General features: G+C 61.4%; 1 protein-coding gene across 1 annotated transcript; it reads left to right on the forward strand.

Moving 5' to 3' along the window:
• Positions 1-1,528: 1,528 nt before the first annotated feature.
• On the forward strand, positions 1,529-21,625 carry GLIS2 (GLIS family zinc finger 2). The gene is made up of 7 exons (XM_031447756.2): positions 1,529-1,588; positions 15,292-15,534; positions 16,378-16,550; positions 17,119-17,295; positions 17,377-17,510; positions 17,600-17,718; positions 18,688-21,625. The coding sequence occupies exons 2-7, from the start codon at positions 15,363-15,365 to the stop codon at positions 19,485-19,487; spliced, it is 1,575 nt and encodes a 524-aa protein (XP_031303616.2). The 5' UTR covers positions 1,529-1,588; positions 15,292-15,362; the 3' UTR covers positions 19,488-21,625.
• The last annotated feature ends 81 nt before the right edge of the window (positions 21,626-21,706 follow it).

Below are 21,706 nucleotides of genomic sequence, written 5' to 3' on the forward strand. Positions count from 1 at the left end.
AAGCACTGTGCCAGGCACTGAGGATGGTGTGAGATCAAGACCCACGGGCCTCAGGCTCTGGCGGGGGACTGCGGCATTAAATACATGACTGAAGGAAAATTACACCTAGAGTCAGGTGCCTCACCTATAGAGGATGCTTTTCGTCTCTTGGGCTCCTCAAGGCCAACTGCGAGGCGGCAGGGATGGCCAACAGCAGGAGGGCTGTTTTTGAACCTGATTTGCCACCAGACATCAGAACAGCAAGAAGATAACTGGGCAGGGACCCGGGCTGGCCCAAACAAAACACATTCAAGAACGCGAGTCTGGGGTTCAAACTCAGGAGGTAGAGATCAGCTTAGCCGGGTGCGGTTGCGGGTGCGGGCTTTCTCACTCGCGTGTCTCCACGCATTCCACTTCCTAACCGCCGGAACCGCGCTGGGCGCTGAGGGTCCAGGCCAGCGCCCAGGAGCGATCAGGGACCTCAGCGGCGCTCAGGCTAGATGATGCAGGTTGTCCCAACTGCGGGGACCGCGTGGGGCCAGGCTTCTCGTTATTCCACCAAAAGGGAAACTGAGGCAGAAAGCAAGGCGAGGACTAGCCTGACGCCGGACAGGACAGAGGGGCTGAGGCCGGCCTCGAACCCTGGCTCGCGCCGCCCTGAATCCGGAGTCGGGGCCTCTGCCCGCCGGGCGCTACCCGCGCGTTCCTGGAACTGAGCTGGTCGGAGAAATCAGGGCCCACGGAGAGGCATTCCTGCCGCCCTCCCCGCCGCCCGGGGCCGCGGGGGGCCTGGCCAAGGTGACCCCGCGGGAGGGAGGCGAGGGGCCCCCGCCCCCTCAGCCGCCGCGACCTCCTCCATCTTCCCGGTCTTCGGGGCTTTTCCTCTGGGCCCGCACGCCCTCCCTCCGGTCCTCCGCGCGCCGCTCCCTATCTGGGCTTCCCCGAGGGCGGGCCGTTCCTCCCTCCGCCACCCCCAGGCCACCTCCGGGCCGTGTCCTAGCGCTGCCCTCGGGCCGGGGGCGGAGCCGCAGGGGGGACCCAAGGATGGGGCCGAGGAGGACGCGCGCCACTCGGCCGAGGCTTGGCGCCCCCTCCCTCCCGGTGTCGGCTCCCCCGGCCGCGCTGTACCCCCTCCCTCCCCTCCCCCGGCCCAGCGCCCTCTCCCCGCCGCCCCCTCCCCCCAACGCGCACGCCCCGCCTGGCAGCTGGCGCCCCGGGCCTGGGGCCGCGGCAGCGAGAGGGGTTTGCTGGGAGGGCGGGAGGGAGGGAAGCAGCAGGGGAGGGAGGCGGGAGGGAGGCCGCCCCCCGCGCCCCTCCTCCTCCCCCTCCTCCGCGGCCCGCCGGTCCCTCCTCCCGCCGCCTCCCTCCTCCCTCCTCCCTCCCTCTCTAAGACATCCCCGCACGGCCCGGCCGCCGCGGCCACCTTCCCTGCCGGAGCTGCAGATGTGGCGGAGCGGCCGGGAGCCGGGCGGCCGTGCCAGGGGAGCCCGCGCCCCGTAAGCCTCGCTCCCTGGCCCCCGCCCGCCCGGCCCCCTCCCCTGCTCGCTCCCCCGCCGCCCCCTGACCGCCGGAGCCCGCAGCCGGGAGCCCGACCGCCCCCGCCGCCGAGGTAGGAAGCCCCCGGGCGTCGCGCCGTGGGGACGGGGACCGGCGGGGGGGGGGGGGCTGGCCTGTCGCTCGGGGACTGCGGGACCTGAGGGTCGCCTCCCTCTCCCGCGTCAGCGCCTCGCCCCGGGCTATTGTGAGCCCTCGCGGGGGCCCCTGCGCTCGCTCCCTCGCTCGCTGGCTCGCGCGCTCCCTCCCTCGCCGGCTCCCCAGCCCTGTCCCTCCGTCTCTGTCTTTCTCCTCCCTCCTTCCCTCCCTCCGTCCGGAGGCCGGCCGAGCCGCGGCCGGGCCACGGGCGGGAGCAAACTTCGGCGGGGAAGTTGGGCGACCGCCGTGGGGGTGCGCTGTGGGGTGAGAGGGGGGCCCCCCGGAGCCTGGGCACGAAGTTGTCTGGGGCAGCCGGGCAGCCAGCTCTTCCCACGCGGGGCTGTTTCTCGGACGAGGGTTGAAAGGTGTCTCCTCCCTGGTGCGGCGAAGTCTCCCCTTGCTGCCCCTGGCTAGCCCCGGCCTTCCTTGGGCCAGGGGAGGGAGGCGTCCCTGGGGGTCAGGACTGGGAGCTGGCGTCCTGTCCAGCACTTGTTCCTCTCCTGCTCTCTGGGTGCAAGCAGAAGGGCCTGACAGAGTGGCAAGGACAGGGGAACCCGCCTAGGGGAGGATCTGGAGGGGGCAGGAGGAGGGGGCGAGGCAGGTGCATCCCAAAGGAGGGAGATGCCTGCGTTCTGCTTCCCAGCAGGCCCCCTGGGAAGGGGCTGGAATCCAGGCTGGCACCTGGAGGCCCTGGCACACTGCCCTACCCAGCCGGGTACTCAGGCCACAGCAGGGCAGCACACCGCCTGTCTGCCTGTCCAGGAGGGCCCGCTTGGCCGGCCACCCTGGGCAATGATGGTTGCAGGGAGCTGCCCAGCCCTGCCCTGGGGCCTGGGAAGCGGGAAGGGATCCTGGGAGGAGCCCTGGGCCCCCAGCCATCATAGCCCAGGATCTTGGCTCTGAAGGGAACGCTTGACACTGAGGGGGCAGCCAGGCCAGCTGGGGACCTGGCCAAGGCCTGGGCTCCCGTGGTTCTTGGTCTGGGCCAGGGACAGGGCCTGAGCTGTGGTCCTTGGAGGCAGCCATCTGAGGGTCCTACATGCCTGGTTCTGGCATCCTGGAGGGAAGGTGGGGCTTAGCCAGCAGCTAGGGAAGACAGGAAGACATTCTGCTGCCCAGGGCCTTCCTCAGCCCCCAGGTTTAGGGAAAGGGAAACTGTGCCCACCCGCCCAGCCCTCCCCAATTCCCGCACCAGTGCCACAGTGCCACAGCTGTTCCAGCCCAGCCCACACATCCTTCTCCAGAACCTCAGAGCCTCCCCTCTGCTCCTCCTTCTCCCTTGTGGGCCCAGGCTGGGCCTCCCAGCTGGCCTGGCCCGCACTAGGGGAGGGGCTGCACCTGAGGGCCCCTCCCAGGACACCCCTTTCTGAGCGCCAGCCCATTTCACAGCCCAGCCCAGCTTGGTTTAGCCCCATCTGCAGCCAGCCAAGCAGGAGGCAGTGCCAGGAGCTTGGGCACCATTTACGGGGGTTGAGGACCCCTTGGAAGCAGCCCTGTTTTCCTTAGCTCCTTCCCCTCCCCCTCCTTTCCGGAGCTGCCATTAGAGCTGACCCTCTGACCCCCAAGCCTGCCCGCCCTTCCCTGTCTGTGACCTTTGACCTTTGATGTTAAATCCCTCCAGCTGGGGCTCCTTGGCCCCTGAGTGACCCAAGTGCAGGACCTCTGGGGGGATTCTCCCTGCTTTTGGCTCTCTACACAGGGACACCTGCCAGTTCCTCCCTCACTGATGGGGAGGAGGTGCCCCAGGAAGCCAGACAGTGAGTCACCCCACTTCCAGGCACCACTGATTTTGGGGTCAGTGGCTTTGGGGGATTCGCTGGAGATGGGCCACAGCCTGGAGGGTGAGTGGGGAAAGCCCCAGGCCTGGGAGTCTGATGTCCTGGATTTGACTTTTGGCTGCGCCACCACCAACTCCCAAAGATCCTTGGATCAGGATCCTCCCCTTTCTGGGTCTCAGTTTCCTCATCTGTAAAGTCAACAGTTCAGACAGGGTGAGCTTCCTGAACTGCAGAGTCCATGAGAAGGCTGAGGAGGGGGGTGTGGGTGCTGAGAGGGGGCTAAGGCCAACAAAAGACAACTTTCAATTATCTGTGGGTGTAGCCAGTATGAATAACTAGATGCCACAGACATCCAAAAACCTCATTTTAAACAATCATGTGAACTGAGTACCCCCAAAGCTTTTGTTGTTTCTAAAAAGCCCAGCTGCAGATGGGTAGCCACGGTGATGTCTTCTCCTGCCTGGGCTCTCGTCCTTGCTGGGAGTGCCCGGGGAGGCCGACAGGGCAAACTGGCCTGTGGGAAGACAAAGCTCTGCCGGGGTCCCTCCTTGGGGCTTGTCAGGGGGCCTGGACCCCACTCAGCCCCACCTTGCTGCCCTCGCTCCCTTCTGCCTTCCTTGCCTGGCCTGGCCTTGGCCCAGGCCATGGGAGTGTCATCTGCCACCTGATCCTCCCAGGGTCTGAGCTGCGGTATAGAAGGAAGAATGTGTTTTCCTGACAACATTTTCCCATGTGCATTTCCATCTACCCCGACTGGAATCCGAATTTCCCACTTAGGCGAGGGGGCGGGGACAGTGCCAGGCAGAGTTTGGGGCAATCCCAGGATGAGGGAGGGTGGCGACAGCTGTGGCTGAGGGACCAGATGTGGGACTGGGGCGTGCAGTTGAGCTCTTTGTGAGGCATTTGGGGTGGGGTCCCCTGGATCTGGGAGGCACGCTGGGGATGCAGGGAGATGGCTGCTCCTGGCTCTCTCCTCAAGTGCAGGATGCCGCCCCAGGGTCCTGTGTCTCAGGGGAGGCTGAAGCGCCCCTGAAATTGTGGGAAATTTGGTTCGGACTGCGGTGGAGAGGCCTTGAGCTGGGTGGTATGGAGTGGGGGTGGGGGAGTCTGCCTTTTCTGAGGCTGTATAGAAGCCTTCCTCTATTCAGAGTTATTGTCATTTTACGTTTCATACAGATGACTGAGGCCAGAGGGGTGACCCCTGGAAGGTACTGGGTGGTCCTCTCTTCATCCAGATAAGCACCCTTCTCAGAGATAGGGGGCATCCCTGGCTGGTGAGGAGGGACTTTGGGGCCAGCCAGAAGAGGTGACTCTCCCCCACCCAACCTCCCAGGGCTTCTGAAAGGGTCCTAGAGATGGGCCATAGCCCAGACACGAGTCAGGGTTCAGCCCTCTGAGAATGCTGGGGCCAGGCAGGGATGGCATACTCAGCCTGCTGCCAGCTCTGGGTGTGGAAGACCACAGCTTTTGCAAAGCCCTTGGGACACGTGTGCCTCAGCCCCACCCTGGGGGCAGGGATTCTGCACTTTCAACCAGGACCTCTAGTGCTTTGCTGATCAGCTGGGGTTGGGGTGACTCTGACGCCTGGACAGGAAAGGACTTGCTGAGGGGGTGAGGGATGGGGAGTGTCTTATCCAGGGGCACAATCTGGGGTAGACCCAGATTTCTCTCCAGGCTCCAACTTCACCCTGTAAATCCCTGCTGTCTCTCCAACTCATACAAATGCCAGCTTAGGTCCCCAGGGCGTGGGAGCAGGGGAGGTAAAGTGGGTCAGGGGACAGAGCGGCACAGGAGGAACGCCTCTAACAACTGCCTGAGAAAATCAACAGGATGCCTTCCGATGGCCGTGCAGGCACTGACATCTGTCATCTGTCACTTGCTATATTAGCCTTATGAGAGAGACCCCTTGATCCCTATTTGACAAATGAGGAAACTGAGGCTCAGGATGGAAAAGGGCCAACGGGCATCTGGGCCTGAGTTCCTGGCTCTGCTATGGCTAGGGAGGGTGGGGGTGAGGTCTCGTGGCCAATTTCTCAGCCTGGCATCAGGAGGGAGCCTGCTCTTGAGGGGAGCCCCAGCTGGCCCGAGCAGCTGCATGCCCTGGGCCCCGAGCCTCCATCCTTTCCCTGGCACTGATCCTCCCAGCCTCAGCTCCAGGTTTCTCCAGCGGGGCACCAAGGCCTGGCCCAGCTGTGCATGGATCCCCAGCTCTCTTTCCCAGTCCAGCTCTGGGGCTGTGGAACCCTTCCAGGGGAACTCTGAGAAACTCCACACAGTCTACTCCCAGGGAACCCCAGAGGTCAGACCTGCGTCCTGGTTGGGCTGTGTCTCTTCAAGCTCCTCCGGCTGGGCAGGATAGAGATCCTGGCTCTGGGCATCTTGAAGAGCAGGGAGCTCTGGCTCTCTACTCCCTCTCCCCTCCTCAGATGGGACAGAGGGTCTGGTTAACTGGTAGCCGGGATGGGAGGGGCCTGGGGGGCACAGAGATGGTTGGTGATTCCAGTGGGAGAGGACTTCCCATCTGCTCCAGATGCCCCTGGGGGGGATGGGCAGCTGGGCCTGAGGCTCTTGCAGCGCTGTAACTGGGGGGAGGCTGAGGCTTCCTTAGGTCCTTTGTCTTCCCTGAAGGAGAGGCCAGGTAGTACCCACCATAGGGAGGGCCCGACATGCACAAGCGTGACCTGCACATGCACACGTACTGTTGCTGTGGCAGATGGTTGTCTGGGGAAGGGTTCAGACCCAGCCCCTGGCCCTCCTCTGGTCTTGGCCAAGGGAGGTGGGAGCCCGCTGAGGCCCCAGGAGACTGCTGAGCTGCCTGGTCAGCCCTGGGAGCCTCCAGGGCTCTAACACTTGCAGGCTAGCACCCCACTGGGACCTGGGGGTAAGGAGGTGGGGGCCTGGTGACTGAAGCTCAGAGAGTTCAGGGCTTGGCCCAATGTCATTTGGGGTCAGGGAGGGACAGAGGGGGACCAGAGCCTAGGGCTGTCTGGCCCTGACCCCTGAAAAGTGTCAGTTTAGCCTGGGAGTCCTCCCAGCTTCACCGCTGCCCCCCGTCCTCTGCATGGGCCTGACATGGGGGCAGCTGTGTCCGGAGGAAGCCTCCCTCCCTTCCCCTCATCGTCCACCTGGGTCTGGCTGGCAAGTCCCAGCCTGCTTGGGCCATTTCTCCTCAGGGCCACTCCTTCCTGTGTCCAGACCCTACCCCCTACAATCCCCATCACCACATTTCCAGGCTGACTGACCCAGAGCTGTGATGTCCCCCTCCCCCCAAGGCTGTGGGGCCCTCCATTGTGCTGCCTGTTCTAAAGTAACCCCCCCACTCCAGTGCTGCTGGCTGGCTGCCTGCCAGCCCCACCCTCCTCCAGCCAGGCCCCCAACACCACCCCCTCCTAGTGACACCCTGCATGGTCCTGTGGGCCCTGGGCCCCAAGGGCCTGGAAGAGGCCAGGCTTGGCAGGGCCCTTCCCAGTGGGTGTTTCCTTTGGGTTTAGAGGCTGCCCTGGCTTCTGGACTTGCTTTGCTGCCAGGATTGGACGAGCAGGGGAGAGACAGGGGTGGCTGGGAAGAGGGCGTGAGGGTGGAGTCCTGAGTTTGTGCCGGAGCCCCTGCTGGGCCTGGTCTTGACTAGCTGTTCTGGGCCGGCTCTGTGCCAGGGCTGGGTAGGAGTGGCAGAAGATGAAAGTGGAGGAACTTGGCCCTTCTGGTCATCCTGCTGGCCATGGTGATGCTGACCGCCTCACCCTCACTGTCCAGGTCTCCCCCTGGGTCCCTTGCCCCAGGCAGGAAGCATCTGTGTCAGGGCTCAGGCCCTGCATCTCGGGCAAGCCACTTACCTCTTTGGGCCTTAAGCCCCCCACCACCACCTCACCTGGCTGGTGGGTACCACCAGTGGATCACTCACTCACTCAACAAATATTCACTGAATACCAAGTTTTCAGGAAAAGTGAAAGGCAGGTGTGATGGTGCCATTAGGGGAGTGGTTTGGATGTTCAAGCTCTGATCCTATACTAGGCCAGCCCCCTCCTTTTACAGTTGGGGGAAAACCAGAATCTTGCCCACAGCAAATCAGAGCAGGCCTGGTTATCTGGCTCTGAGTCCCCAGCACTTCCCGTCGCTGCCCAGTTCATTCTGATGGGAGAAGTGGGCTCAGTGTGGGGCCCTGGGAAATGGGGCAGCGGTCTACTCTGAGGCCCCAGAAATATCCCTGCCTGCTCTAGGCCTCACTTCTTGGAAAGAGCTCTGAATGTCGGGGGCAGGGGGCAGTGCATGTGATGCTCTGTGCGCAGGGCAGGGCACCTCAGGCATGCTCAAGAGCTGGTGACATTGTGGTGTTAGTAATGCATTAGCCAGGACTTGGACCCAGGGAGAGTGTGGCAGGCAGCACAGGGCCACTGCAGGGCTAAGGAGGCTGCCCTCAGCAGTGGGGGGCAGAGGCAGGTCTTCTGCTCATCTCTCAGCTACCTGGAAGAACAGCCCATGTACAGCTGCAGGAGGCAAGGGCCAGAGAGGTTGAATCAGGGAAGACTTTCTGGAGGAGGGGATGGGACAGGAGTAGCAGCCAGAGGAGAATACAGAGCCATTGGAGGTAGTGAGGTAGGAGCTGGCACCCAAGAGGTGCACATCAATTAGGCTGGCAGGAGGCAGGGAATCCTGAGAAAGGAGATCCTGAAGGGGATAGCCTCAGGACAAGAGACTGAGCTAGAAAGGAAGATGGCGTTCTTCTGTATAGAGCACTCCATAGCTCCCCAATGACCTCCAGGTCCTGGCCCAGTCTCCTTCTCTACTGAATATAGGCAGGTTTGTTGTGGGTCAGTTGGGGCCACACCCCCACGCCTCTGCACTGTTGGGCACAGAAAGAATGTGGGCTTTGGAGCCTAGAGGTGAATCCAAGCTGTGCTATTTATAAGCTCTGTGACCTTGGCAGGTAACTGAACCACTCTAGGCCTTGGTTTCCCCACCTGGAAGAGGGCGGGAAACAGCACCTAATTCACAGGGTCGGGAGGATGAATGGAGATGGCGCGTGGGAGGCGTGCTGGCCATTCCTGGCCCGCAGAACTTGTGAGGGCCTGATGCTCCCTCTTCCCCAAAGCTTCACCTCATGTCCACAGGGCCAACTTGGATCTATCCCCCCCGGCCCCGCCATAGGAGCAGCCCACTTTTGACACTGATCACCTCCAGGAAGTCTGGGCCCCCCAGAACACAGCAGAGGGCCTGGTGTTGGAATGCATAACTGAGCAGTTGGTAAATGAGGTGGAAGGAAGGACCAAAGTCCAGAGCCCGCCTGGCCCACCTCCTGCTCTCTGAGTTGGCAGGTACTGTCCACAGTGGGCTGGGTCCCTGTCCTGGGGCGGTGGGAGAGGTGGGCCATGAGCAGGGGTCCCCAGGACTCGGGAGGTACTCCTAGGGTCATCCTGCAGTCCAGCAGCCAGGCTCAGTGTGGAAAGCCCAGTGTTTACTTCTCTGTGGAGACCAGGTCTCATCCCCACTCCCACCCATAAGCCGAGACTCCTTGGTCCGGGACCCTGATGCTGCTTACCTGTCGTGTCCTATGTGTGCCGTGTGTGTGCATAGATGTGGCACATATGCATATGCCTGTATGTCTGGGGGTGCCTTGGGTGCCCATCCATGTCCTGTGGGACACTGGCCAATGCCCTAGAGAGCTCGGGCAGAGTTCCCAGCCCTGCCCGCCCACTGCGGGTGGCAGTGCTGCCTGGCAGGGCCTGAGCTGCCTGTGCCTAAGCCTAGCTGGGTGTGTACCCCTGTCTGGCTCCCCTGGTGCTGGCCCCTCCCAGGGATTTGGGCGGCCTGGGCCCAGCCCTTCCCTCCCTGCCCGCCACCCAGCTGGCCGTGGGGGCTACTTGGCGGGCTCGCCTCTGGCTGAGGCCCAGGTGCAGGCAGTGCTCGTAGCCCCACGCACCACCTCCCCCCGAAGCTGGGCAGACAGGAAAATACCAGACATAGTTGTGCAAAGGTGGCTGCAGGCAGGCAGCAGGGGGTGGGGGCCGCTTTGATGGGCCTGGAGCCACCAGGCCAGGGAGGCCTCTGTGCCAGGCTGGCCCCTGAGCTGGACAGGTGCTCATGCCTGTGTAAGTGCACATGTCTGGGCTTGGCCCATGTGTGAGCCTCCCACCCCCACCACCGTGCCCCCAGCCTAGAGTCACTCTGCTGGCATCAGGGAAGGAAATGTAGCTCCCGGGAAGCCTGTGAGGGGCATGAGGGAGCCAGCTGCTTTCCTTCCACCTTCAGTGCTGCCTGAATTATCTGGGTGACCTTGGCAGGCAGAGTTCTTATGTGGGGCACCCCTAGCCCAGGGCCAGGAACAAGAATCCTCAGGGCTACCAGTTGCTGGCACCTCCTGTGTGCCGGGTGCCAGGCCAGCTTGCCCTGCGGGATACCCCGAATCTCCACGCTGTGAGCTGGCACCTTATCCATGGGGACCTGGTAGCCTGACTCTGGGTAGCTCTCTCTAAACATGCCCAAGTGAGGATTCCTGGCACGCACTCCTGCTTAGGTGCTGCCCAGCTGGGAGCTTTCCCGAGACCCCCATGGCTGAAAGCAGAGAGCTCAGCCCTGGCTGGGTCACCTGGGGGCCCCTGCGCTCTCACCTGGGCAGGGTCTGCACTCCAGGAGATCTGGGGGAGGCCCCTGGTGCTGGCTGAACACCCATCTTGGGGTAGGGGAGGGGTCTGCTTTCCAAGGGAGAGGTTCCCAGGGAAGGCGAACCCCTCACTCTTTCAGGAAGTGCTGCTTGCACTGGCCCCTCTCCTGGGACCTGCTTGAGCTGAGGCCTCAGGATAAGCCTCTCCGCTGGGTCCTGGGAGGAGGCCTGCTCCTTCCAGGGCTGCTCAGAGGCTCTCCAAGGCCTCCCAGCGCTCTTTCTTTGATGCAGTCAGGCTCTGGAACGTGGCTAGAGTCAGCTGTGGCCACTCGACAGGATAGCAGAGGCCTGTGGCTCTCTGAGGGGCACCAGCTTGTCTAGTTACACACTTCAGCTGAAGCACAGGTGCTCCGAGTTGTTGATGAGACTGTATGTCTGTGGGTACAGCCAGGAGGGCCAGTCCCCACTCTGCTGTCCTCAGCCCCAAACTGGCCAAAGGCTGGGGGACTCAGCAATGGTGACAACTGATTCACAAGTTTGATTAAGCACCTACTATGTACCCAGTACTGTTCTAGGTGCTGAACATTACATACTAATGGAAAATACCAAGTAATCATTGGATGTGCATCATTGTATTTGATTTCTCCCCAAAATGCAATGGGAGGGCTTATCATACTATTATTATCCTATTTTAGAGACGAGGACAATGAGGCTCAGACTGGGAGGTGACTTGCCCTAAGTCACATGGGCAGGAAGTGGCAGAGCCAAGCAGAGACTCAGGTGGTCTGACCCATATTGGAGCCCTGCGCTGCTGCCTGGTCAGGAATGGGGGGGTCCTGAGATGAGGCCTGCCCCTGCCTCCAGCCCCCATGGCTGGGAGGCTGAGAAGGGTGGAGCTCTTGGCTAGAGCAGGGAGCCGCAGCGGTTCCCAGGAATGCGGGGCTGTGGGGCCGTTTGCTTTGGCAGCATATCTGCCCTCAGCTCTCCAAGCCTCCCTGTGGGCCCCCTCCCAGTCGGCCCCTCCAGCGCCCACTCACTGCCTGCTGCCCCTCCTAGGCTCTGCACCTAGCTCCCATAAACCCCTGGGCAGAGAGGGGGTGGGAAGCCACAGCCCCTCTGCCTGCCCCTCCCCACATCCATGGGCACAGGACGGGCTAATGGTGAACATGCTCACCTGGGCTTGAAACTCAGCTCAGCCAGAGACAAGCTGTGTGACCCTGGACAGACCACTTAATCTCCCTGAGCTTCAGGTTTTGCACCTGTAAAATGGGGATGAAATAGCACCTGCCTTCACAGGTACGTTGTCCGACTACCTACAACTGGCAGTTGGTACCATGGTGGTGATATTCAACCAGTTTCCAGTCCCCAGCTTGCCACGCAGTTGTGTAACCTGAGCCCGTGCCCCTCCAGCCCTGTTTCCCCACCTGTAAGACCAATATGCTGACAATACTGGTCCCTGTATCGGACACAGAGTACCCTCCCAGCAGGTGGGAGCAGATGGGCACAAGGGAGGCCAGGGACTTGCTTCTGCTTTCCATTCGATAGCAAGAAAGCCACATGGGCTTTTGAGAGGTGCCGCCTGGGCCCTTGTCCCCAAGTCCTAGGCCAGACAGGCCACCACTGACCAAAGGGCAGTTTCAGGACTACCCCAGGAATAAGGGGTTTGCCTCTTGTTGCCCTGACAACACTGCTATACTGGCTACCCTCACCTGGCCCCATGCTGCTACTGGGTGGGCAGAGAGGGCCTTCATCTTACAGAGGGTCCTGTCCTGTTTCAGCCAAGAAGACTCTTGAGTGCTTCTCAGGGGGGTGTGCCAAGCCCACTCCCTCCAGCCACACAGGAACCCCTCCAGGCTCAAGGCAAGCCGGCAGCCCTCTCCTACCCAAGGAGGAGGGTCTTTGTCCAGAGCAGATTGCTGCCTGCTCCCATTGGCCTGGTGACCTTGAACCTCAGTTTCCCCATCCGTGCGGCAGGGAAACCAACCGCAGCCACTCACAATAATAGCTTTAGAGTGTTCAGAGAATTCATAGATGGTGCCTGGCACATGGTAGGTGTTTAACGGATGGTGACTCCCCGCTTTGGGCTATGCGTTCCACCCCACGCCGCAGTACGCTAGCGGAGGCTGTGCCTTTTCTGGGCCTCAGTTTCCCGGAAGGTTCGGCCCGCTGGCCGGTAGGGGGCCGGCCCCGCCCCGCGCTCGCCCCGCTGGTCTCCTGGGAGTGGCGGGTTGGGGGGCGGTGGGCCAGGCCTCCAGGTAGGGCCGGGGGCGCTGCAGCTGGGGGCCGTCTGCGCGCGGCCGGCGGGCGCACAATAGCGGCCATTGTCTGTGCTCGGCCGGCAGGCGGGTGCGGCGGGGCGGGGGCCGGCCCCCGAGGGCCAGCGCGGCCCACCCTCGGGGTGACCCCGCCCCGCCCCCGCCGTCCCGGTGGTCCCCGCGCCGCCCCCGCGCGCTCTCGTCCCACGCCGCTTCCTCCCGCTCCCTCCGCCCTAATTAGTTCCTTTCGCAGCTGGAGCAGCGGCGCCCGGCAGCTCGGCCACCTCGGCGCCGCCTCCCCGCCCGCCCCCCGCGCTCCGGGACCGCACGACCCTGAGAGCGAGCAGGGCGCTCGTCGCGTCACATCGCGACCAGCGGGAAACTGAGACTCCCAGGGGGGAGGGACTCCGCGCAGTATCCAGTGGGCATCCGCCCACTACGGGCTCCTTTCTGCTTAAGAAACTTGCTTATACTCTTAGCAAGGCAGGTCACCCTCCGGAGCGTTCCTGCCCTTTCCTGGAAGACGACACCGAGTGTCCACCTCCCCACCATCTGGTTGTCTTGAGCGCCAAATCAATCGGATGATCGCTGGTTGGCCCGCTTCCGGAAGTGAACCCAGCGCCAGTCCCAGGGTTCCAGGCCTGGCCAAGTCCCCACTCTGGGCCCAGAAGGCCCAGGAGAATACGACCCTGACTCTGGCCTGCCCCACTTCACTTCACCCAGCCCAGGAACAAAGAGCAGAGCCAGAGCCCAGAGCTGACCACTGCTGTCTCAGGGATTGGAGGTGGGGGGCCGACAGGGACACTTTAAGGTTGGCCAAGGTCAGAGCAGGAGTGGGGATCATAGGCGTCTTCCCCTTGGGGTGGGACCGCCATGAGGAGGAAAATCTGGGTGGGGCCAGCCTGGAGTGGGAGAGTGCTGGGAGCTGTGGGCTTTTGGGGTGGGCTGCTTCCTTTCCCAGGAGTGGGGAGGCTGGGCCTCCTGGCTGGGCTCTGGCTTCCATCAGAATGAACCCCTATTCCCAGGGCAGAACCCAGCGGCAAGAAGTGGTGGTGGAGTGGGGTCTCTGGGGAATGGGCCTGCTGATCAAGGAAGGTGCTGGAGTTCCCTCCACCCCACCTTGGGCCCCGGACCCACCCCTGGGAGACTCTTTTTGGGGTCCTCCCTAGTTCTGGGCTGAGGCAGTGTCTCCTGCAGGACTTCAAAACAAGGTGGCCCATGGCTCCTTCCTGGCCCCCTCTGGCCTAGGGGGAGGGCAGAGGGCAGGTGCCAAAGGATGTTACTTGGGCAGTAAGAGTCTATGTTAGTCTGAATTCCCAGTTCCCAAACCATCCTGCCCTTGAAGGTCAGGTGGGGCAGAGGCTGTGGGGAGGCCTGTGGCCCTAGGCCAGCTGAAGGACCAGGCCACCAGCCCTTCCTGGCTCCTGAATTCTTAATCAGCATAAATATTTACTTCCTTCCTCCCTTTCCAGGCTCCCAGCACAGAGGACCTTCAGGGAGGTTGGACTGGGCCTGTGTCTAAAAATAAACAGGTGGAAGGACAGGCAGATACACAGACAGACAGACATAACTGGGGGGGGGGTCGTCAGGCAGAGGGCAGCTCCTACTCAGCTAGAGAAGAGTGGAGGGGGCCCAGATCTATCCATCACTGTCACCCACCTGCCTGCCTGGGACTAGAGCTCCTAAGGGATAGGGTGGCAGTCTGGTCCCAGTCCTTCTGCATCACTGGCCCATGCGTGGCCTGTGGGCAAATCCAAACAGATGTGTCAGCTCCCACCTGATGGAGTTTAACAGGGACAAGTCAAGTCACAGACCTGGGTCCCCTGGCCAAGTGCAGCCACTCGTGCTCTGATAATGCAGCCCACTCCCCGGACTCAAGAGACTCCAGTGTCAGCCATGTGCTGAGATCTTGAGATGTTTCTTCAGAAGTAGAGGGTCCCAAGTGAAGGAGGGGACTGCTTTGTTCCCTGTGTACTTGGAGTGTCTTGGCAGAAATGGAGCTTGTTGGGGAGATGGATGAACCTGGATTCCGGGAAAGACAGGGAGTATCTTGTAGTGTCGGCTTGTTTGGCAGATAGATTTTCAGGGTGTGAACATCTCAATTAACAAACACAAGGAAACACCGTTGCCCAGCATGTGAGAAGGTTATTGCTGTAAAAAGAGACTGAATTTGGAATGACTATTTGAGCTCACTCTTGGGTCATTTATATGTGAAGAAAATTACACCACTGAGAAATTCTAAGAAAGTGGTGAAAATTCACCACTCAGAATAAAAGAATATTATCACCAGTGAAAAAATTACATATGTCTGTATTTTACTAACCACCAGACAGCTGATCACCTCCCTGGCTGGCCTGGCTGGGCCACAGTCCCCAGCTGCCCCCTGGTGGCGGCCCAGAGCCCTCTGGCTCCCCTTGTCTGTGGAGCCCTCTCCTGGGACCGCCCCTGGGAGGCAAGGCCACCTCTGTACACCCAACCCTTGGGGCCAGACCAGGCTTTGCACAGGGCGCAGCCCAGTAGGCACTCTAAGGGCCACCTGGGAGGACACTTCGTGCTCTCCTGGCCTGGTTCTGGGTCTACCTGCTCACCCTAGGCATGTGTACCAGGCATGACTTCCCATTCGGTCAGAAATGACCTTTGGGACCTGCCTGGTCAATTCCAGGGAGAAGATCTGGCCTTGATTCTGATGGCTCTGCCACTTCCTAGCTCTGCAACTTGAGGTAGCATTTCTAAAACTCTGGTCATGGCAGAATGGACTCTATGAACTTTGCTTCCCAGAAAAGTCTCGTGGGAAGTGGGTGAGTTAGATCTGGCTCGGTGGTTGGCTCTCTGTGATACCTGCGTCCAGGGCCACTCAGAGTCTACCCAGGAGACAACTTTCACACTGCCCCACACCCACGGCCTCTCTGCTCCTGTGGGCTTCAACGGGTGCAGCCCGAGGAGGAGGCTGGGGCCACAGTGTCACAGCACAGCTCCTGTCCTCTCCCAGGTTCCTGCCTGAATACCAGCTTGGGAGCCCTTCACTGCCTGCTGCCACCCCCACTCCCAGCCCCCATCACCATGCACTCCTTGGACGAGCCGCTCGACCTGAAGCTGAGCATCACCAAGCTCCGGGCGGCGAGAGAGAAGCGGGAGAGAACACTGAGTGCAGTCCGGCACCGAGCGCTGCACAGGGAGCTTGGCCTGGTGGACGACAGCCCCACTCCGGGCTCCCCAGGCTCCCCGCCCTCAGGTACTGCGTCCTGGACAGGGCAGCGGTCTCTGAGCCCTGGAGATAGGAAAAACGTCCCAGGTATGTCCACCAGGACATAGTCACAGCCCCTCTCAGCCTCACTTAGCCCCCAAACTCTCTGGATCCTTCCAGCAGTTTATCTTTGGAGGTGCCACTGTCCCCGGGAGGAGGGAACTGACTTGCCCAGCTCATGAAGCTGCCAGGGCAGAGCCAGGATTCAGTGAGGCCTCTGGGAGGATTTGGAGGAGCTGGTAAGGGGCAGCAGGGGATTCACAGGTAGTAACAAAAGGCCCCGTGACCCAGGGAGTGCGGCTGGTCAGCCAGGCTATTAGAGACTGGGGACCGAGCCCAGCAGGTACTTCTCAGGGTGTGCTCGGGGCTCAGGCCTCCTGCCCCACCTCCAGTGGACCCTGAGAACCAGACCTACCACATCTGAGCTGGAAGGCTCTGGAAGCAGCCCAGCCTAAACCTCTCATGTTACAGAAAGAAGCACTGAGGCAGAAAGGGGCCCAGGAAAAGTTAGAAAGGTCCCTTCCTGACAGTGTGATGGGAAGCCAGGGGCCTTGGGTTCAAGTTCCTCTTCAGGTTACCCTGTGTGCCAGCCCATTCCCATCTGTAAAATGTCCCCATCTTCCCCGATGGCCAAGCTCTCACTACAGCACAGGGCACATCTGCCAGTTGTACAGGCTCTGCTCAGATTCTTGGGTCCCAGGGTGGCCCAGGGAGGGGGAGCATGGCATGGCTGGTGTCTGCTTCCAGGGCCACAGTGGAGGAGTCAGGCAGGAGGGTGTGGCCCCCCAGGACTCTTGGTTCTGGGGTCCCTGACTCATGCCTGTCCCCTAGGCTTCCTGCTGAACCCCAAGTTCCCTGAGAAGGTAGAGGCACGCTTTTCAGCAGCCCCTCTGGTGGACCTCAGCTTGTCGCCGCCATCTGGGCTGGACTCCCCCAATGGTAGCAGCTCGCTGTCCCCTGAGCGCCAGGGCAACGGGGACCTGCCTGCAGTGCCTGCCGGCCCGGTAAGGAGGGGGCAGTAAGGAGGGGACATGTATCCTAGAGAAGAAAGGTGTATTCATCTCCTGGGGTCTCCATAACAAAGGACCACAAACCGGGTGGCTTAAAACAATAGAAATGTATTATTCTGGAAGCCAGAGTCCAAAATCAAGGTGTTGACAGGGCCATGCTCCCTTCAAAGGCTCTGAGGGGGATCGTTCTTTGCCTCTTCCTGCTTTTGGCGGCTCCAGGCGTTCCCTGCCTTATAGGGGCATCCCTCCCACCTCTGCCTTCGCTGTCACACAGCCTCCTGCCCTGTGCGTCTGTGTACAAACCTCCCTCTTTCTCTTATGAAGATACCAGTCACTGGATTTAGGGCCCCTCATCTAGTCTGACCTCCTTTCACTTGATTACTTGTCTGCAAAGACCCTGTTTCTGTACAAGGTCTCGTGCACAGGTACCAGGGTTTGGGGCTGGGACATATCCTCCTGTGGGACACAGCTCAACCTGCCACAGGAAATGGGGGATGTGTGGGGGTGTCTGGGTCCCCTGGTCCAATGGGCACTGACCAGCTTTGCCCCTGCCCTCCCCCAGGACCTCCAGCCTCTTCGCTACCTGGACGGCGTCCCCAGTTCCTTCCAGTTTTTCCTGCCTCTGGGCTCTGGGGGTGCCCTGCACCTGCCTGCTTCCTCCTTCCTCACTCCCCCCAAGGACAAGTGCCTCTCGCCAGAGCTACCCCTGCCCAAGCAGCTGGTGTGTCGCTGGGCCAAGGTGAGTTGGGGCTGGGAAGAGGGAGGCAGGGTCCGGGGCGAGTGGCCCTACGAAGGTTCAGCACCCACCCTGGCCCCGCAGTGTAACCAGCCCTTCGAGCTCCTGCAAGACCTGGTGGATCATGTCAACGACTACCATGTCAAGCCCGAGAAGGATGCCGGCTACTGCTGCCACTGGGAGGGCTGCGCCCGCCACGGCCGCGGCTTCAATGCCAGGTGAGGGAGGGCGAGGGGTGCGAGGGAGGGGGCTCGGGTATGCAGTGAGCTGAGCTGTTCTCGCCTTACCCATGTCCTCCTGGGAGCAGGTACAAGATGCTCATTCACATCCGCACGCACACCAACGAGAAGCCGCACCGCTGCCCCACCTGCAGCAAGAGCTTCTCCCGCCTGGAGAACCTGAAGATCCACAACCGGTCGCATACAGGTGAGGGGCGGAGCTGGAGGGTAGGGCTGGAGGGTGGGCCAAAGCACACACCCCACTGCTCAGCGCCCCTTGCTGGGGAAGCCTCTCCTTCTGTGCCCTTGACACACACTCTCAGGGCACAGACTTGACTTCCTGTGTCACGTCTGGCATTGTGTTCATAATGATGGTTGACTCATGCCACCTGTGACTGCAGACAGTATGTCCTCTCGCTCCTCGCTGTGCTGTGTACCCCAGCACACAGTAGGGCCAGCACTGGCTGGCAGAGCTGTACACCTAATTTTAAATTTCCTAAACACTGGCTTTGAAAAAAAGTACAAACAAATACATGATGAAATGAATAGTAATGATACATTTCCTTGAACCCAATATATTTGAAATGTTATTTTAATATTAAAACATCAACAGAACATGAAAATTCTTCATCTCATAGGAAGTCTACAGACTCTGGCGTGCAATCTCCCCCTGCTGTCTGTTTTACACTCACAGTGCGTCTCAGTTTGGACCGGCCACACTTCAAAGGCTCACAGCCTCACGTGGCTCTGGCCAGCCCTGGTCAGCAGCAGCAGCCGTTTAGTAAATCTGGAGCCATTTTGCTGAGTCAGGGCCAAGGGCAGTCGGCATTCACGCAGAGCTCACTGTGGGCTGTGCTCTAGTGGGTCTTCATGTAATTATCTGTCAAAGTCGGCGCTCTCATCACAGTCTGACACATGGGACCGAGTCCAAGGGCACACACACAGCCAGGCCCCAGGCTGGCTTCTCAGTGGCTATTCCCTGCTGCCCCCACCTGCAGTCAGAGCTCCTACCAGGTGCTGGGGACACTGCCTCCCAAATCAGACTGCCCGTGCTCTCAGGGAGATCTCGGTCTGGGGTGAGGGGCCTGGGGGCTCTCGGGTGGGTGGGTAAGGGCAGGAGACTGGGCTGCGTCGGCCCAGGAGGCAGGAGATTCCTCACACCGGCGCTGCCCTGCAGGCGAGAAGCCCTACGTGTGCCCCTACGAGGGCTGCAACAAGCGCTACTCTAACTCCAGTGACCGCTTCAAGCACACGCGCACCCACTATGTGGACAAGCCCTACTACTGCAAGATGCCCGGCTGCCACAAGCGCTACACGGACCCCAGCTCGCTGCGCAAGCACATCAAGGCCCACGGCCACTTCGTGTCGCACGAGCAGCAAGAGCTCCTGCAGCTTCGCCCGCCCCCCAAACCGCCTCTGCCCGCCCCTGACGGCAGCCCCTATGTCAGCGGGGCCCAGATCATCATCCCCAACCCTGCTGCCCTCTTCGGAGGCCCTGGCCTGCCCGGCCTGCCGCTGCCCCTGGCCCCTGGCCCCCTTGACCTCAGCGCCCTGGCCTGTGGCAACGGTGGGGGCGGTGGGGGTGGGGGGGGCATGGGCCCTGGGCTGCCCAGCCCTGTCCTGCCCCTCAATCTGGCCAAGAACCCACTGCTGCCCTCGCCCTTTGGGGCTGGCGGACTGGGCCTGCCCGTGGTCTCCCTCCTCGCTGGCTCCGCTGGCGGCAAGGCTGAGGGGGAGAAGGGGCGTGGGGCGGTGCCGGCCAGGGCCCTGGGCATGGAGGGACACAAGACCCCCCTGGAGAGGACTGAGAGTGGCCGCTCCCGGCCAAGTCCCGACGGACTCCCCCTGTTGCCAGGCACCGTGCTGGACCTGTCCACGGGTGTCAACTCGGCGGCCAGCAGCCCAGAGGCGCTCGCTCCAGGCTGGGTGGTTATCCCGCCGGGCTCCGTGCTGCTCAAACCAGCCGTGGTGAACTGAACCCATCCCAGTGGACAGCTACCACTTGCAGCCCAGCCAGCAGCTCCCAGCCCTACCCCCACAACCCCCGACGAACGGAAACTCTTCTTCTGCGAAATAGCAATAATATCCTCCTGCCCTGGGGCCCGGTTGGCTGTGTCCCCTGGGCAGACACAGCCCCCGACAAGCTGGGCAGCTAGGATGGTGCTATGTCACTGCTGGTGTCCCGGGGGAACGGGGCCTGCCGGCCAGGGAGAGCTCTGCTCCTGGGTGCTGAGGTCGTTCACCTCTGGCCCTCCCCGCCCTGCCCTCCACTTATCCCTAGGTCCCACTGGTCCCCCACTCTGGTGCTTCCCTCATCCAGTGGCCAACTGGGCAGGTCACCCTCCCTCCCTGCCTTGCCTACCTGCCAGCCACGTCCCAGCAGTCAGGGTGGCAGGGTGGCACCTGCCTTCCCTGCTAACGTGGGCTCCCTCCTGTCCCTTCAATGGTGAGCTGTAAGGAGCCCCCACATCAAGGCTCTACCCCACACTGCCTAGCCTCACCAGGCCCCTGCTCGGGGGGCTCCTGACCCCTTTCCCTCTGGTCCACCCTCCAGAGGGAAAGCAAGACAGACGCAGGCCCTGGCAAAGCCACAGGAAGAAGCCACAGTACCCCTATGACAAGGAGCCTCCCTGCTACTAGAGGGAGGCCCGCTCTGCCAGCTGCCCCACTGCTGGCCAGCTGAAGCAGCTAGCACACTGCCTGAGGGTCGGCTCCTTCTCTGGGTTGGCCGACACTCAAAGTAATGGGCTAGCTGACCACTTACCTGCTGCTTCTCCGCTGGGCCTCCTCCCTCTGCTTTTGGGGAGCCCTGGGAGTGTGGGGAGTGGAGCCTTGAGCGGCAAGAGGTGGTGCCTGGACCCAGGGCCCGCCCAGCTCAGGGAACAGGTGGGGCTGGGCCTAGCCTGGGGCAGTGCCATCCTGCACAAGTGGCTACAGGGCGTCAGGACGGGAGGCTGGCTGGGGACCACCCCAGGCTGGGATATGGCTCCTGTTCTAGGGGTGCCAAGTCACAACCAGCTCCAGGCCGGTGCTGGGCAGGGGAGCTTTCCGGAGGCCATGGACTGAAGCCTGGAGCAGGGGAGAGCAGCCAAGGATGGTCACAGGAAGACCTAGCCCCTCCGCCTGGGAAGGGGAAGTCAGAGGCAAGAGCCTGGACTTGCGACGTGGCTTTTCCTTTGGCTTTTCTGACTGAGACTGTCCTAGGTGTCTCCCCTTTGCTCCCACCCTGCCTGCTCCCCCAGTGCAGGGGGCCGGAATGAGCTAAGGATGCTGGTGTTCCTGACCCACAGTCCATCCACTGTCCAGTCCCAGGGAGCTGGGCTCTCCCAGAGGCCCTGGAGAGGCAGTGTGTACCCACACCCTGAGCCCTTGCTGCTCCCTCCCCGGAGGTGGCCTGGTGCGTCCTGGGAGGTGTGGGCCCGGCAGTAGGGAGCTCTGGCTCCTAGGCCTGCCCTGTGCTTGGCTGCAGTGACCAAGCCCTCTTTTTCCCCAGCTGCAGAACAAGGGAGCTGCCAGACAGCAGTGGGGTCCTTGGCAGCCTTGTGGTTCCAGGGTCCCCCTCCATTCCTCTGAGCAGCTCTGCTGACCCTACCTTTCCTGGACCGCCCTTCTGTCCCAGAGGGGTCACCCTGACCCGGCCCACTGACAGGGCCTGGCAGTGCTGGCTCTGCCCTTCGAAGGGGCTGTGAAAAAAGCTGGAGGGAGCTGGTCTCCTTCCTTCACGCCCCACCCAGGACCCAGGCACCCCCACCCCAACTAAGGGCCTCAGGCCTTAAGTCCCCGTTGGGGTGAGGGGTTTGAGACTCGAGCCCAGGGAGCAGAGGAACAGGGCACTGGAAGGTGACATTAGCTCAGCATGTGACTCGGTGATAGACCAGGCTCGAAGGGGCCGGTGTACGTGTTGTTGTCGGTTTGTTGTTGCACATTCCAGGATATCAGTATTTTAACAGGTTCTAAGTGCCTTTCTATCGTAGCTTATGTTTTTCCTCCTCTTGGCTCCATTGCTGTTAGCATAGAGTTTAAAAAAAAAGAGAGATAAGCTAATGACTATAACAATATATTCCTCCATGTGAGAGGAAGTTTATAAAGAAACAATAAAAGTGAGTTACAACATGGTTTGTCTTGGATGTGCAGGAGCTGGGTGACAAGACAGGAGACCACCTCTCACTGCCCCGTGCCTGGCTCTGGGGTCACCC

The sequence above is a fragment of the Camelus dromedarius genome, chromosome 24 (genome assembly GCF_036321535.1).
Source record: "Camelus dromedarius isolate mCamDro1 chromosome 24, mCamDro1.pat, whole genome shotgun sequence".
NCBI lineage: Eukaryota > Metazoa > Chordata > Mammalia > Artiodactyla > Camelidae > Camelus > Camelus dromedarius.